The sequence below is a fragment of the Theropithecus gelada genome, chromosome 4, assembly GCF_003255815.1.
Source record: "Theropithecus gelada isolate Dixy chromosome 4, Tgel_1.0, whole genome shotgun sequence".
In the NCBI taxonomy this organism is placed as follows: domain Eukaryota; kingdom Metazoa; phylum Chordata; class Mammalia; order Primates; family Cercopithecidae; genus Theropithecus; species Theropithecus gelada.
Window position 1 is genome coordinate 107375472 of NC_037671.1, and position 17486 is coordinate 107392957.

The 17486-nt window shown below is 46.3% G+C and overlaps 1 protein-coding gene across 1 annotated transcript in view; it reads right to left on the minus strand.

Annotated features, from left to right (window-relative positions):
• SYTL3 (synaptotagmin like 3) overlaps positions 1–17486 on the minus strand; it is a 111306-nt gene that overhangs the window by 55108 nt on the left and 38712 nt on the right. Inside the window, exons 7-8 of the mRNA XM_025382178.1 lie at positions 5779–5830; positions 4631–4700 (exon numbers count right to left, since the gene is read on the minus strand). Of these exons, the coding sequence (XP_025237963.1) occupies positions 4631–4700; positions 5779–5830 (122 nt within the window). The remainder of the gene's footprint in view (positions 1–4630; positions 4701–5778; positions 5831–17486) is intronic.

Consider the following 17486-nt stretch of genomic DNA (forward strand, 5'->3'; position numbering starts at 1 on the left):
ACTCTGTCTCAAAAAAAAAAAAAAAAAAGAAAGAAATTGAAAAAGAACATATGTGATTCTTCTCTCTTATCAGCATTATATATTTTTGGGTTTGGATCATAACCTCAAAGACAGTCTCAAATGCCATAATCCCAAATGTTGAAAGATCAAAATCTCTAAAGTCTAAATCCCTAAAGATTAAAATCCCTAAAGTCTACATCCCCAACATCTAAAATCCCCAAAAATCACAATTATGGGATAGTTGCATCATGTTAGGGGACCTATTACCTTGTTACTGCCTGTATTAAATTAAGTATGACTTAAGGAGAGCCTATGGGTACCAGGTTGACAAGGGGTGGACTTAATTAATTAATGACACCTTAATTATAGATATCTACTTGACTTGATTCAGGAATACCTAGAAGCCTGGTAAGGCATTATTCTGGGTGTGTCTGTGAGGGTGTTTCCAGAGGAGATCAGTGTGAGTCTCAGTGGATTAGGTTAGAAAGATCTGCCCTCAATACTGGCATGTACCATCACTCAACCAGGGGCCTAAGGAGAACAAACACAGCAAGGGAATTGGTCTCTGAGAGCTGGAACAGACTTTTCTTCTGCTGCCTTGGACATCAGAACTCCAGGCTGATTGGCCATTGGACTCCAGGACTTAGACCAGAGGCTCCCTGGGTCCTGTGGCTTTCAGCTTTGAACTGAGAGTTACACTGTCAGAGCTGTGTGAACCAGGGCAACTCCATCTTGAATAGGCGCTGGGTAAAATGAGGCTGAGACCTACTGGGCTGCATTCCCAGATGGTGAAGGCATTCTAAATCACAGGACAAGATAGGAGGTCAGCACAAGATACAGGCCATAAAGACCTTGCTGATAAGACAGGTTGCAGTAAAGAAGACAGCTAAAATCCACCAAAACCAAGATGGCGACAAGAGTGACCTCTGGTTGTCCTCGCTGCTACATTCCCGCCAGTGCCATGACAGTTTACAAACACCACGGTAACATCAGGAAGTTACCCTACACCGTCTAAAAAAGGGGAGGCATGGATAATCCACTCCTTGTTGAGCAAGTCATTGAGAAATAACCATAAAAATGGGCAACCAGCAGCCCTCAGGGCTGTTCTGTCTGTGGAGTAGCCATTCTTTATTCCTTTACTTTCCTAATAAACTTGCTTTCACTTTACTCTATGGACTTGCCCTGAATTCTTTCTTCCTCGAGATCCAAGAACCATCTCTTGGGGTCTGTTTCCTGTAACAACACCATCAGCTTTCCTGATGCTGACCCCTTGGGACTTGGACTGACTCACACTACTGGTATCCCAGGGTCTCCAGTCTGCAGATGGCCTGCAGAGAGACTTCTCAGCTGCCACGATCATGTGAGCCAATTCCCCTAGTAAGACCCTTCTCATATATCTATATACGTATCCGATTGGCTGTGTCTACCTGGAGAACCCTAATACAGATTTGGTATTGAGGAAGTCAACTATCATTCCTTCTTATTATATTCCTTACAGCACAACAGAAGAGATCTGTGAAATGGTTCCTTCACCAAAAAGCCTGTGATATGAGTATAAGGTTATTTGATAATGAATGGTAAAAGTTTAAAAACTAATTAGTATTGGTGCTGCAAAGGCAGGAAATGGCTTAATTACCATGATTGAGCAAGACCCAGCCTTTCAAATGGACAGCATGTGCTTACAAAATGCGTAGACCTGGCCAGGTGCAGTGGCTCACGCCTGTAACCCCAGCACTTTGGGAGGCAGGCAGATCACGAGGTCAGGAGGTCAAGAGCAGCCTGGCCAATAGTGAAACCCCGTCTCTACTAAAGATACAAAACAAATTAGCTGGGCATGGTGGTGCATGCCTGTAATCCCAGCTACTCAGGAGGTTGAGGCAGGAGAACTGCTTGAACCCAGGAGGTAGGGGTTGTGATGAGCCAAGATCACACCATTGCACTCCAGCCTGGGCAACAAGAGTGAAACTCCGTCTCAAAAAAAAAAAAAAAAATGCTTAGACCACAACCACTCTCTCAATACAAGTGCATCGAGTGTTTCACAGATCTTAGAAGTAAAAACACAAGCAAAAAACTGCAAGAAATCTCCCCTGCCAAATTATTTACTTTAGTTGTGTATGAGCGCTGCCCCTTCACACACAGCAGTTTGCTATGCTATGTAGTTCATCATTTCCCATGCTGGAGGTAAAAATTGCAGAGACTTTTAGAGAGTTTTAATTTCTGTTATGTACTTTTTTTTTTAAATTGACTGCATGCTTCGAAGTACGTCATCACACCATGACTTTGAGCTGTACATAAAAATGTTGATATTTCCTAAGTGAAGAGATCTCCTTTTTGTACATCTGTATTTGCAAAAGATAAAATTTCTTGAGATCTCAGTTGCTTGGGTGACTGCATATGCAATGGTGACCCATGGCGGTTTTTGATCCATCTCATCAAATGACTGAAAAATACTGTTGTTCATGACAATATTTCAGTTACAAAGCTGGATGCACACAACACCGGCCACAGTAATATGCATTTCTACACTTCTCTGATGTATTTCTTTATGAATATAGTTCAGCTGTTCATAATTGTTATACCCATGTGACTGTCATTAGTATATCTGAGTGTTTATGCTTGTAAAAATATGCATGCTGTTTTTGCCCTATGTATTGTGTAAAGTGGCCAATGAAGTGTTCTGTCACGGTTTTTGTTTTTAGTTTGTTTGTTTAGAGACAGTCTTGCTGTGTTGCCCAGGCTGGAATGCAGTGGCGCAATGCAGCCTTGGCCTCCTGGGCTCAAGGGATCCTCCTCCCTCAGCCTCCTGAGTAGCTGAGCCTACAGGCATGTGCTACCACACCCAGCTAGTTTTTAAATTTTTTGTAGAGATGGGGTCTTGCTATGTTGCCCAGGCTGTTGCTATGTTTTTATATGTTTCTCAAATCCCCTTTAAATTTTTTTTTTTTTTAGACAGAGTCTCGCTCTGTCACCCAGGCTGGAGTGCAGTGGCATGATCTCGGCTCACTGCAAACTGCCTCCCAGGTTCACGCCATTCTCCTGCCTCAGCCTCCCGAGTAGCTGGGACTACAGGTGCCTGCCACTAGGCCCGGCTATGTTTTATATTTTTAGTAGAGACGGGGTTTCACCGTATTAGCCAGGGTAGTCTTGGATCTCCTGACCTCATGATCCACCCGCCTCGGCCTCCCAAAGTGCTGGGACTATAAGCGTGAGCCACCGCACCCGGCCCCCCTTTAAAAATTTTAAATACATTTCTTCAAAATAATTTTTAGATTTTCTAGAATTATATTTTTGGGATTTTGATCTTTCAGGATTCCAGTGTTCAGGATGATGACACCCGAAACTATGCCTTCTGGGATTATGATCAGCTCCTGTATTCTCCCATATATACCTGCTGCCTTTAATTTATAGAATAATGAAGATAACCAAGACAATATATTTCCATGGCACTTTACAGTTTTTCAAGTACCAACACAGACATTATTTTGTTAATTTCTCACAACAGCCATGGGAGGCAAGCCAGACAAATACAGACGCTCCCTGACTTACAATGGTTTGACTTACAATTTTCTGACTTGATGATGGTGTGAAAGTAATATATATTCAGTGGAAACCGTAATTTGCATTTTGATCTTTTCTATTTTGTATTATTAGTAACATTTTTATTATTATAAAATAGGTTTTGCATTAAATGATTCTGTCCAACTGTAGGCTAACACAAGCCTTCAGAGCACATTTAAGCAGGCTATGCTATGCTATGATGTTTGGTAGGTTAGGTGTGTATTAAACACAATTTTTTTTTGTGAGATGGAGTCTTGCTCTGTTGCCCAGGCTGGAGGGCAGTGGGACTTGGCTCACTGCAACCTCCACTTCTGAGGCTCAAGCAATTCTCTTGCCTCAGCCTCCAGAGTAGCTGGGACTACAGGTACCTGCCACCATGCCCAGCTACTTTTTGTATTTTTAGTAGAGACAGGGTTTCACCATGTTGGCCAGGCTGGTCTTGAATTCCTAGCCTCAAGTGACCCACCAAAGTGCTGGTGTGAGCCACCGCGCCTAGCTAAATATACTTTTGACTTACAATATTTTCAATTTACTATGGGTGTACTGGGACATAACCCCATCGTGAGTCAGGCAGCACCTGTAAAATTATTTCCACCTCTCAGGTGGGAAACCCAGGTAACTGCCCCAAGATGGCACAGCTAATTTCTTTGGACAGAAATGGTGCTGGTCCACTGTACATTAGAGCCTGCACACACTCAAAAGAGACAGTCCCACTCTCACACACCTGTAACCAATCTTATTTCCCCTGAGACCCCAGAGACTCTACACACACGCCCAGCACAGAGCAGAGTTGGGGAAGAGGGCCGATGCCATGCCAAGAGTAAAGAGACCTCGGGTGCAGGCAGAAGGGGTCGCTGATGACACAGAGGGTCCCACGACCAGGAGGAGGAGAGAGGCTCTGTCCAGCCTTGAGGGCCCTCACTCCCCACCCCGTTTTGTGACCCGCTCCAGGCACAGTCAAATCCCTTAGCTGGGAGGTTCTGTGCCCAGCCTCAGCCTCCAAAGCTCCCCTGCTTCCTCTCCTTCTATCCCCTACCCCCTACTAGAGAAGTGCCCAGAATGGATACATTACCCTGCCAGGACTGTGGCTGCACTGGCTCTCACTGACAGGAGGTGGAGTAGGAGGAACCACAGAAATTTTGCTGCCAAGGAAAATACAGGAATAAGACATGGGTTGTGAACTATGCAAGTCATTAGTTTTACGAATACACAAAATGTGCCATTATTCTATAATTCTAGTTCTCCGCCTTTTTTTTTTTTTTTTTTTTTTTTTTTAATAACTGCCTCACTTTTTGGAAGAATAGCCAGCAGCCCTGCTTGGACCTGCTGCTCTTTGAAGGGCATGATTTCCTGGTATCTATACGAGGGTGATGCTGCCTAAAATCTGGGTACTCCGTTCTGCTCAGTCACGTGTCCTGAAACGGCCTGGGTGCTCCGGCCTGGACCCGCCACCTGGCTGCGGGGAAACCCCTGGCTCCCATCGGCGCTCCCAGGTACTCTGAGCACAAACCACACCAGCAGAAGCGCCAAAAATGTTGTGGATGTGAGAATCAACCACAAAGCAAACTGGAAGCTTGTGCTAAAAGAAATGGGAAAGAATACGGGAGAAAAAAAAAGGAAAAAGTCTTGATACTGGAAAATTTCATCATGGACCCAACAAAATAGCAGCTGGTGGGCAGCTTTCAGAAACACTTTAATAAATTAATAAATTGAGTGTAATCAGGTGTGTGAATTATGGCCGGCTTCGTGACTGCTCAGTTTTTAGAATTTCATGCAAAGAAGTTCACATCTCTCAGGCCATTATTCAAGTCTATCAACGTTTATTCCACCAATATCTCTTAACGTGCCAGGCACTGCGTAAGGTGTTAGAGATAGGCATAATTAATCAGAGCAAATGCTTGCCTTAGAATTTCACTTAATGTGCAATTAAACATAATATTTAGTTTCCTTATGACATTTCAGGAGAATTTAAGAAGTAGAGCTGAATATTTAGTGAGAAAATACTATGCTAGCTAGAAGGTTTCTCGTGAGAATCTGGAAACATCTCTGCTTTAATCTTTTTCAGGAACTTTATCTTTAAAAGGAAAAAAAAAAAAAAAAAAAGAGTTACATTCCAAAGCAGTGACATGTGAAAGTCAAGAGACCTATAAGTTCTTGCAGAGTGTCCTCTGCGCTCCTGCCCCGGAGGGCCTGGGACGGTCTGTCCTTTGTAACACTCACCTCAGCTTCTGATAAGATTGCAAGAGCTGCCCTCCAACTGTCTCATGTTTGCCTGCAAGAGATATCAATAGAGGGTGTTTATTATTAAGAATAGCACTTAGCTGATGTAAATACAGGAAATAATAGATTACAATTATTTTCTCCAGTATCATTTCTAGTGATTAAAAGGTAAGAGATCATTTGGAGATGGTAGAAATGTTCCAGAATTAGAGTGTGGAGATTGTTGTAAAACTTTGTAAATTTACTCAAAATTATTGCACTGTATGCTGAAAAGATACATTTTATGTTACGGAAATTAAACTCCCCTAAAGCTGTCATTTAAACACACACACACATTATGAAACCATAATTGTTGGGAATGACTACTTTTATTAAAAGTTGATATTGGATTAGATTTTCTAAATCTTCCATTCATCCTTTGGAAACATTTCATAATGGAATGAATCGATTCCCCTAAACTTGCCTTGTGATGAAGATTAAATTAATCTTTTAAAAACTGTAATCTACTTATTTCTAGTTATAGAGGCTAATAATTTCCTAAATAAGACTGCGTCTGATACAGTACTCTTTTTGTTTCAAGAAAAGAGGGGTTTTTATGATGTGTTAAGAGCCCAGAAATAAAACCCAGCATGTTCCCAGTTCTGTGAACACAGTGTTTCCCAGCCAAATGCATAGGAAGAGGTCAGTCCTTCCCCAGGAAGGGGCTGGGAAGCAGCATTCTCCTGCTAAGGGAGGTTCCCAGAGGGCTCCACTCTGCCCAACACACAGACCAGAACACCAGGCCTGCCAGCCTGGGAGGCAGTCCAGCTCCTGTGCCATGTGCTTGGGGGATTTTAGCCATTCCAAAAAACCATTTACATACAGAAACATCACTTCCATAAGACGCACTGAAGGACACAAGACAGTGAGAAAATCAGATGGGCTGGCCGTTGGGAGGGCCAATAGCATCTGATGTTAAGCTCTCAACACCAAGCCCCAAGCCTCAAAGGAAGAAGGCAGCCCCGAGGTCGGGGTCCTTAGCCAGGCTGGCCACAGGGAGTGCAGGAGCGTTTGAAATCATGGCTACAGTTCCGAGGCCACCTTCCTGTGTGCATTTTCTGGGGTTCATCGGGGGGACATCTGGCTTTCACCGGATTCTATCAGGCACCTGTGACCCTTCCCCTCCCCATTAAGAAATACTTCAGACACAACGAAAAGGTACAACACAGCCTTGCCTGAAGCCCAAGCACTCAACTAGTAGGACCAGCTGGTCATGGACGAAAGCTGGCACCTGCAGGAGCACCCTTGGAGAAAACATCCAGGTTCAAGCAAAAAAAGAGACAGCGTGACTGCAGTGTGCTGGCAATGGAAGCAAGAAGAAAAACAGCCACACTGCTCATCCTGCCCATCCTGGGGCAAGCACAGACCTGGGACAACCAGCGCAGAGCAGTCTGTGGGCCGCGATCTACCACAGGACGCTCCTGTCTCTGGGTCCCCCCGCCCCATGTGGCCTTACAGCCACCACTATCACCCTGTGCCCGGGTCCCCCATGCCCTACGTGACCTTATAGCCCTCATCTGTCACCCTGTCCCCAGGCTCCCCCACTCTACCTGACCTTACAGCCCTGTCACCCTGCTGTGAGTCCCTCTGCTCTATGTGACCTTCCAGACTTCACCTGTCACCCTGCCCCCAGGCACCCCCCCCCCCCAGCTCTATGTGATCTTACAGCCCTCACTGTTACACTGCCCGGGGTTCCTCCGGTCCTACATGGCCTTACAGCCCTCGCTGTCACACTGCCCCGGGTCCCTCCTGCCCTATGTTGCCTTTCAGCCCTGTCACTCTGTCCCTGGTTGTAGCAACAGCGTCCTGAGGCACAGTCACCAAAAAGCCACATCCCTCTTCGAGAATCCGAGGCTATCAAGTTACCGCCTGGAGCCCTTCAGTGACTCCCTATGGCGCGGCCTGAAGTCCAGGCCCACGTGGCCTTCGGGGTGCCCCACCCTGTGGGGTCACTCTCCCCCCGCCTGCCTGCAGGTCTTGCCCTTTCACTCCAGCAAACAAATTGTCCCTTATTGCCCTGCCTACCCGGATGAGGCCGGCCCTGCCTGCACGATTACTGTCACCCCCACCCCGTCTCCTCCTGCTATCCCCCGTGGGCAGTTCTTCCCCAGGTCCACATCTCAGACCCCAGCTAGGAAACCTCCGCTTCAGCCCGGGACGCAAATCCCCCGCGTCCCCGCTGCGGCTCCTGCGCAGCCTGGGCGTGTGCGTGGCTCTCTGCTGCCCCCTGCTGGCTGCAGCGACGCGGGGCACAGGCGGGGCCTGGGTCAAGGCTGGAGAGGGAACATTGTGCTCTGCTGGCCCCGGGGAGGGGCTCGTCACGGCGGCTTAATTCGGCCCTGTGACAGCAGCCACAGACAGTAATAAAGGGCAGGCGTGCCCGTTCCCACGAAACTTCATGGGCACTGAAATTTGAATGTGTCACAAAGATTATTCTTTTGATTTTTTTTTTAACCACTTAAAAATGTAAAACCCAGTCAGGTGTGGTGACTCACGTCTGTAATCCCAGCACTTTGGGAGGCTGAGGCAGGCGGATCACTTGAGGCCAGGAGTTCGAGACCAGCCTGGCCAACATGGTAAAACCTCGTCTCTACTAAAAATACAAAAATTAGCCTAGTCGGGCGTGGGGGCACACGCTTGTAATTGCAGCTACTCGGGAGGCTGAAATGGGAGGATCGCTTGAACTCAAGAGGCGGAGATTGCAGTGAGCCAAGATTACACCATTGCACTCCAGCCTGAGAGACAGAACGAGACTCCATCTCAAAATAATAATAATAATAATAATAATAATAATAATAATAATAATAATGGTGATGTAAAACCCACTCTTAGCTCACAGGACATATGAAAGCATGCAGGGGGACCCGCAGGTCCCAGTCTGCCCCCTGCCCTCACTACCCTAGTTGTGGGCTGTGGCTCTTGGCAGGGCAGGGGTTGCTAGAGACACAGAGCCCCAGGCCGGCTCCAGCCTGCAGAGCGCCAAGACCCCGGCAGATGTGAGTACTCAAGGAAGCTGGCGCAGCATTGCCCTATGTGGCTTTTACCAGCCCACTGTTGACTGTCATTTCACTTCTTCTCTTTGATTCCTCAGTTGTTTCTTCCTAGAAGCTTCCTTAAAGGGCCCTGAATTTTGACTTCTTGTTAACATGTCAACATTTGCACAAAGAGCTGTGAGATACTCACAGACAGACATCCCTTGAGAGGCAGGTTTTTTGGATCAAGGGCCCCCACCACCCTGCCCGGTATGGCTGACGAGTGACTTTAGCAAGGATACCTGTCTTTGCCAGGGACAGGAACAGCTGTGGGCCAGGGCCCAGGTCTGAGGCTGCCAGGGCTTGTCTCAGGCACACGGCTGGTTGGCAGCCGCATCTGCCAGGCATGGCGCAGAGCATTTTGCACACATTTGCTGCTCAGGCAGTTGCCAGGTGTCATCCCAATTTTTTTCTTTTTTTTTTTTTTTTTTTTTTTGAGACAGAGTCTTGCTCTGTCACCCAGGCTGGAGTGCAGTGGCACAATATCAGCTCACTACAACCTCCGCCTCCTGGGTTCAAGTGAGTCTCTTGCCTCAGCCTCCCAAGTAGCTGGGATTACAGGCACGTGCCACCACGCCTGGCTAATTTTTTGTATTTTTAGTAGAGACAGGGTTTCACCGTGTTAGCCAGGATGGTCTCGATCTCCTGACCTCGTGATCTGCTTGCCTCGGCCTCCCAAGGTGCTGGGATTACAAGCGCAAGCTACCGTGCCCAGCCCCCAATTTTATAAATGAAAAGCGAGGCCCAGGGATATGGTGTCATGGGTCCAAAGTCACAATGTCTACAAGTGACAAAGCTGGATTTTGTACCATAACTTGCCTAAAAAGCCTGCAGAAAGTCAGAAAGGGTACAAATATAACTTAGGGTGGGGAGGGGGTGGGGACAAGATCAAAACGGGGATAGCCGAGGGCTGTACAGACATGGGGTCACTGCTCTGCTTCTGTTTGAACATTTTCCTGATACAAAGCCGGGGGAAAACAGCCACATGGAAACCAACAACCACGTCCCAGAAAGCTCAGTAACTTTTTTTTTTTCCGTCTCTTGTTTTTGAGACAGGGTTTTACTCTGTCACTCATGCTGGAGTGCAGTGCTGTGATCATAGCTCACTGTAGCCTCTCACTCCAGGGCTCAAGCGATCCTCCCACCTCAGCCTCCTCCAGGAGGCAGAAGGGACTACTCGAGGCCAGGAGTTTGAGACCAGCCTGGGTCCCTCAGTGAGACTATGTCCTACAAATTTGTTTTATTTTGTTTTGTTTTGTGTGTTTTTGAGACACAGTTTCACTTTTTGCCCAGGCTGGAGTACAATAGCGCGATCTCGGTTCACTGCAACCTCTGCCTCCTGGGTTCGAGCGATTCTCCTGCCTCAGCCTCCCAAGTAGCTGGGATTACAGGCGTGAGTTACCACGCCTGGCTAATTTCTTTTCTACGAAAAAATTTTCAAATGAGCTGGGCACGGTGGCATGTGCCTGTAGCGATCCTCCCATCCAGCTACTCAGGAGGCTGCGGTGGGAGGATCGCTTAAGCCCAGGAGTGAGAGGCTACAGTGAGCTCTGATCGCAGCACTGCACTCCAGCCTGAGCAACAGAGTAAAACCCTGTCTCAAAAAACAAGAGAGGAAGGGGGAATCCAGACACACAGGTAGACGTGCACAGAGGGGAGACAATGTGGTAACAGCCCCATGACCATGGGGGCAGAGACTGGGGGAATTGCTGAGACCCACTAGAAGCAGGAGGACGGAGGCAGCGTTCCCCCCAGCACCAGCAGAGGAAGCATGGCCCCACTGACACCTCAATTTCTGCCTCCCAGCCCCCAGAACTGGGAGAAGACACATTTCTGTTGTTGGAAGATCCCCAGGTTGTGGCACTCTGTTACTGCAGCCCCGGGAGGCAAATCCAGAGGCTGCGGGTGCTTGACTGACTACCTGCCTCTCCGGTGTCCCTTTCCGCCACCCCGCTCCCATTCACTCAGCCCCAGTCAAGCAGAGCCTCCCAGCTGCCTGTGCCCACTCCAGGCCTTGTGCCTCTCCCCACATCTCCTCTCCACTAGAGAGCCCTTCATTTACACCCCAGCTCACACTCCTCCATGACCCTCTCCCCACGGCTCCTCCTTCCTAGACAGCCCTTCATCTACACTGTCTACATTCTCATGCCTATAATCCCAGCACTTTGGGAGGCTGAGGCAGGCGGATCACGAGGTTAGGAGATCGAGACCATCCTGGCTAACATGGTGAAACCCTGTCTCTACTAAAAGTACAAAAAATTAGCCAGGTGTGGTGGCGGGTGCCTGTAGTCCCAGCTACTTGGGAGGCTGAGGCAGGAGAATGGCATGAACCCAGGAGGCGGAGGGTGCAGTGAGCTGAGATCGCCCTACTGCACTGCAGCCTGGGCGACAGAGCAAAACTCCGTCTTGAAATAAATACATACATACATATATATATACTCATACATACAACATCAGTAGCAACCAACACTATTTTAACAATAGCAGGAAGCATTACTTCATTTGAGCTGTACAACCAAATGTATATTAACACAAGGTCATTGGTTTTGCACAACTTAGCTTACATGTAATTTCATTAATTCATTCACATTAAGTGCAATACACATAGGTACTTTGACAGAGATAAGAATAAGTGAAGCTGGGTGTGGTGGCTCATACCTGTAATCCCAGCACTCTGGGAGGCTGAGGTGGGAGGATTGCTTGAGCCCAGGAGTTCAAGACCAGCCTAGGTAACATAGCAAGATCCCATCTCTACAAAATAAATTTTTTTTTTTTAACACTCCCTAAGTGCCGGGGTTACAACAAAATATTTATTTTTGAGACAGAGTTTTGCTCTTGCCGCCCAGGCTGGAGTGCAATGGCGCGATCTCAGCTCACCACAACCTCTGCCTCCCGGGTTCAAGCAATTCTCCTGCCTCAGCCTCCCGAGTAGCTGGGATTACAGGCATGCACCACCACGCTTGGCTAATTTTGTATATCTCAGTAGAGAAGGGGTTTCTCCACGTTTGTCAGGCTGCTCTTGAACTTCTGACCTCAGGGGATCCACCCACCTCGGCCTCCCAAAGTGCTGGGATTGCAGGCGTGAGCCACTGCACCCGGCCTATTTATTTTATTATTCCTTTTTTTGATACAGAATCTCACTCCATCACACAGGCTGGAGTGCAGTGGCCCAATCCCAGCTCACTGCAACCTTTGCTGCCCCAGTTCAAGCGATTCTCCTACCCCAGGCTCCCGAGTAGCTGGGATAACAGGTGCACGCCACCTTGCCTGGCTAATTTTTGTATTTTTAGTAGAGATAGGGTTTCACTATGTTGGCCAAGGTGGTCTCGAACTCCTGAACTCAAGTGATCCTCCCACCTCGGCCTCCCAAAGTGCTGGGATTACAAGCGTAAGCTACCACGCCTGGCCCAATTTTTAAAAAATAAATAATAATAATAAAAAAGAACAAGTGAGTCACAACTTCTACCCACAGCAGGGCTGAGAGCATTGTGAGGATTCACACAAACTACAGATTGAGGCAGCGGACAGTCAAGAGCCGCCACGTGTGGCTCAAAAACCAGTCCTGCCCCTGAAGCTGGCAGGTCTATGATAAGTCATTATCCATCTATGCACCCATTTCTCAGCCTAGAAATAATAGGGATGACGCAACTTATTTCAGCTACTGATACAAATCTCTATACATGGATGACCGTCTCAAACTGGGCTCTGTCATGGTTTCAGTTGAGGATGCTAACCCCCAACCATGCCAGGGCCCTGGACTGCAATTCCTGCAGCAGATGCGGGCCCTGTTGCTCCAACTCTTCTCTCCTGGGTGACTCAGTTCACGGGGAAAGAGGACACAGTGCAGACTCCCTGGAATGTTCCACAGCGACTCCATCAGCCTGCCACGTCATGTTGCTCGTAGCTGGCTGAGGGTGTTCACGTCCTGAACTGCATCGTCAGTGCGGTTAGGCCTCTGTCAAAGAAGGATCAGCAAATCCCCTCCTCCACTGAAAGGCCCCACAGCCGCCCTGTGTGCGGAAGGTCACGCACACCCACACGGCATGGGTCACACTGCGGTGCTACAGACAGGCAGTCAGGGGAGAAGTGGCCTTCCCCTGGCCACCTCTCTGCTGGTGCCCGTGGAGTGGGAATAACGTCCTGTGTAAGAAAGTATACCCTGGGGTTCCAAGTGCCACCAAAGCAAAGCACAGGTGGGGCTATCTACACGGAGCCTCCATGGGAACTGGGCAAATGTGCGCCTTCCTCAAGAGGCCGTATGCCTGCCCCCAGGACGTTTGTCGTAATATATGGATCTTGTTAGAACAATACACTTTGCTGTATCTGACAAACAATCATCACAATCAATACACAATAGAAGGGGTATTTGAACAATACCCCCTTATACAAGTGGCTCCCTTGTGCAGTGTCCGACCTGTGCTACCGTAAGTCACAGTTCTGAGGGCTGACCTACACTGAAGTTTGAGTTTTCTCCAAATGCTAGAGAATGGTGAGCAAAATCAGGGGTTGGAGTGAGTGTTGGACAACTGCATTGTGTTTGAGAACTTTTTTCTTTAATGGGGAGAAAAGGTCCCGGGTGCAATACAGTTTTAAACCAATCTATAGCTCACATATTCAAAATGGAAAATCTCTCTAAAACTTTCACCTAAAAAGAAAATCCCTCAGCTTGTAAAGAATCATGATATCCAGTCACAGATGGTTTTAGAGTAGGAGTCCAGAGTTTGTTTTTTTTTTTTTTTTTTTTTTTTTTGAGACAGAGTCTCACTCTGTTACCCAGGCTAGAGTGCAGTGGCATGATCTCAGCTCACGACAGCCTCTGCCTCCTGTGTTCAAGCAATTCTCCTGCCTCAGCCTCCTGTGTAGCTGGGATTACAGGTGCTCACCACCACGTCCACCTAATTTTTGTATTTTTAGTAGAGATGGGATTTTACCATGCTGGCCAGACTGGTCTCGAACTCCTGACCTCAAGTGATCTGCCCGCCTCTGCCTTCCAAAGTGCTGAGATTACAGACAGTGGTGAGCCACCACGCCCAGCCCAGAGCCATTTTAAGCATATTTTAGTCCTTAGGAAAATTTTAGCTAAGATAGCACTGGCTCCAAGCCACTATCCCAGGACGAAAGACGACACAGTACAGGACTGTGAATCAGCAACCAGTGCCTTCCAGGGAGCAACAATTACTAACAGAAGATTTACAATCCTGTGGGCATGAAGCATCCCCCATCCGGCATCCTTCTGCCACCAGAACATTACTCTTCTGCTTAGTGACAGGAGAGAACAATACATATTCCCTTTAAAGAAGCTACCCACGGCCTATCAGGCAGACATTCTGGGCAGTAAGTCTTCCACTGACATACACTCAAGGCCAAGGGTGACTGGTTCAGATTTGGTGAGTACCTGGGGCAAGAAGGTCTAAACTGCTTTTCAGCATCCTTTGGATTTTCTCTTAAAAAAAAAAAAAATGAATATAGGCTCTAGGAGCTCTCTATATATTCTGGATGTTAATCTCTTATCGGATATATGATCTGAAAGTATTTTCTCTCATTCTGTTGCTTACCTTTTAATTTTGTTAATAGTGTCCTTTGATGCACAGAAGTTTTTCATTTTGATGATGTCCAATTTCTCTATTTTTTATTTTGTTCCCTGTGCCTTTGCTGTCATAGCCAAGAAATCAATACCAGATCCAATGTCGTGAATCTTTCCCCCAATTGATTGACTGATCTGAGACAAGGTCTTTGCTCCATCACCCAGGCTGGAGTGCAGTGGCTCACTATAGGTTCAAACGATCCTCCCACCTCAGCCTCCCAAGTAGCTGGGACCACAGGCGCGGACCACCATGCTCGGCTAATTTTTTCTTGTTTTGTAGAGACAGGGTTTCACCATGTTGCCTAGGCTGGTCTCAAACTCCTGGGGTCAAGCAATCCACCCACCTAGGCCTCCCAAAGTGTTGGGATTACAGGTGTTAGCCACCATGCCCAGCTTCCCCATTTTATTATAAGAAAACAAGAGCTCTTACATTTAGGTCTTTGATACGTTTTGGGTTAATTTTTATATATGTTATTAGGTAAATGTCTGGCTTACCTGACTTACCTTATTTCACTTAGCACTTGCTAAGTGAAGTAAGCCAACTTTTTTCTTTTATATGTGGATATCCAGTTTTCCCAGTGCCATTTGTTGAAAAGATTATCCTTTCCCTATTGGATGGTCTTAGCACTCTTCTCAAAAATCATTTGACCATATGTGCATGGCTTTATTTCTAGGCTGTCTATTCTATTCCATTGATCTATATGTCTGTCTTTATATCAGTACCACACTGTTTTGGTTACTGTAGCTTTGTAGTAAGTTTTGAGATCTGGAAGTGTGAGTCCTCCAACTTTGCTCATTTTTTTTTTTAAGAAACAAATAAAACAATCCAATTCAAAAATAGGCAAAGGACTTGAATAGACATTTCTCCAAAGATGATATACAAATGGCCAATAAGCACATGAAAAGATGTTCAACATCACTAATTATTAGGGAAATACAAATCAAAGCCACAACGAGATACCATTTCACACCCATTAGGGTGGCCACTATCAAGAAAATATAAAATAAGTGTTATAAAAACAAGTGTTGGCCAGGCGCAGTGGCTCGCGCCTGTAATCCCAGCACTTTGGGAGGCTAAGGCAGGCAGGTCACGAGGTCAGGAGATGGAGACCATCCTGGCCAACATGGTGAAACCCCATTTCTACTAAAATACAAAAAAAAATTAGTCAGGCATGGTGGCACGCGCCTGTAATCCCAGCTACTCGGGAAGCTGAGACAGGGGAATCACTTGAACCCAGGAGGTGGAAATTGCAGGGAGCCGAGATCATACCACTGTGCTCCAGCCTGGCAACAGAGTGAGACTCTGTCTCAAAAAAAAAAAAAAAAAAAAAAAAAAAGTATTAATAAGTGTTAGTGTGGATGTGAAAAAATTGGAACCCTTGTGCATTGCTCGTGGGGAAGTACAATAAAATGGGGCAGCAGATGCTGAAAATTCCACGGCAGTTCCTTATTAAACATAGAATTATCATTTGATTCAGTAATTCCACTTCTGAGTATAAACACAAAAGAATTTAAAGCAGGGGCCGGGCGCGGTGGCTCACGCCTGTAATCCCAGCACTTTGGGAGGCCGAGGCGGGCGGATCACAAGGTCAGGAGATCGAGACCACGGTGAAACCCCGTCTCTACTAAAAATACAAAAAATTAGCCGGGCGCGGTTGTGGGCGCCTGTAGTCCCAGCTACTCGGGAGGCTGAGGCAGGAGAATGGCGTGAACCCGGGAGGCGGAGGTTGCAGTGAGCCGAGATCGCGCCACTGCACTCCAGCCTGGGCGACAGAGCGAGACTCCGTCTCAAAAAAAAAAAAAAAAAAAAAAAAAAAAAAAGAATTTAAAGCAGGAACTCTAGTAAATATTTGTACACCAATGTTCCCGGTAGCATTATTCGCAATGGTCAAGAGGTGGGAACAACCCAAACGTCCACCAGCGGATGAACGGATAAAGAAAGCATGGCATATCCATGGCACAGAATATTATTCATCCACAAAAACGAATGAAATTCTGATACATGCTCTACAACATGAATGAACCCTGAGGACATTTTGCTAAGTGAAATAAGCCAGACACAAAAGAACAAATACATGATGATTCCACTTATATGTGGTACCTAGAGTAGTCAAATTCATAAAGACAGAATGTAGAACAGTGGGGGAAGGGGAGGATGGAGAGTTATTGTTTAATGGGTACAGGGTTTCAACACAGCAGGATGAAAAAGCTCTAGAAACAGATAGTAGTGATGTTTGCACAATGCAAATATACTTAATGCCAATGAACTTAATGCTTAAAAATGGCTAAAGTGGCAAATTTTATATTGTGCATATTTTGCCACAATTTAAAAAATTAACATGAAGTTCTTAAATTCAAAATTATTTCCTATTTAAGTATATATGTGTCTGCTCTTTTAAAAAATTATTCACATGAAGAGGCAGTTTAACAGCAGCAAATTACTCCCTAAAAACTAGCCTAATGAGTAATTTTGTCTAAACATATGAGCACATGAATCCTTCATTCAGAAATCCCTTCAGTTCAATTACTTCACCTTGGTTTCCATGCTGTTCATTGAAATAAGAAAAATAATGATAGTCATGAAAGCGTTGTTGTATTTTATCAACTGATCATCCAGAATAAAGGTCAGCAAACTTTTTCTGTAAATTTTTTGGTAGAAAATTTTAGGCTTTGCCAGCCATAAGGTCTCTGTTGCAACTAACTACCTGTTGCAAAAGCAGCCACAGATATGAGAATGAGTGAATACGGCTGTGTTCCAATAAAACTTTATTTACAAAAGCAGGTAATGGGCCAGATTTCGATTGCAGGCTATTGTTTGCCAACTCCCAAAAGAGCAGGGAGTATATTTAGTAAAATGAAATATTGACGAACCTGATTACCAGCCCACCTAATCATGGTCCTTCCTCCATTTGAAAACAGTGAATGAAAACCCAACGAAGCAAGTAAGTAGTAGGGTAGTCATGACAATTCAGGACCAAGAAGTAGGCTGCCTAAAGTGACCTCATTATCAAGGAGTGACGGACAGGGCTCAGAGGACATCAGGAGACACACAG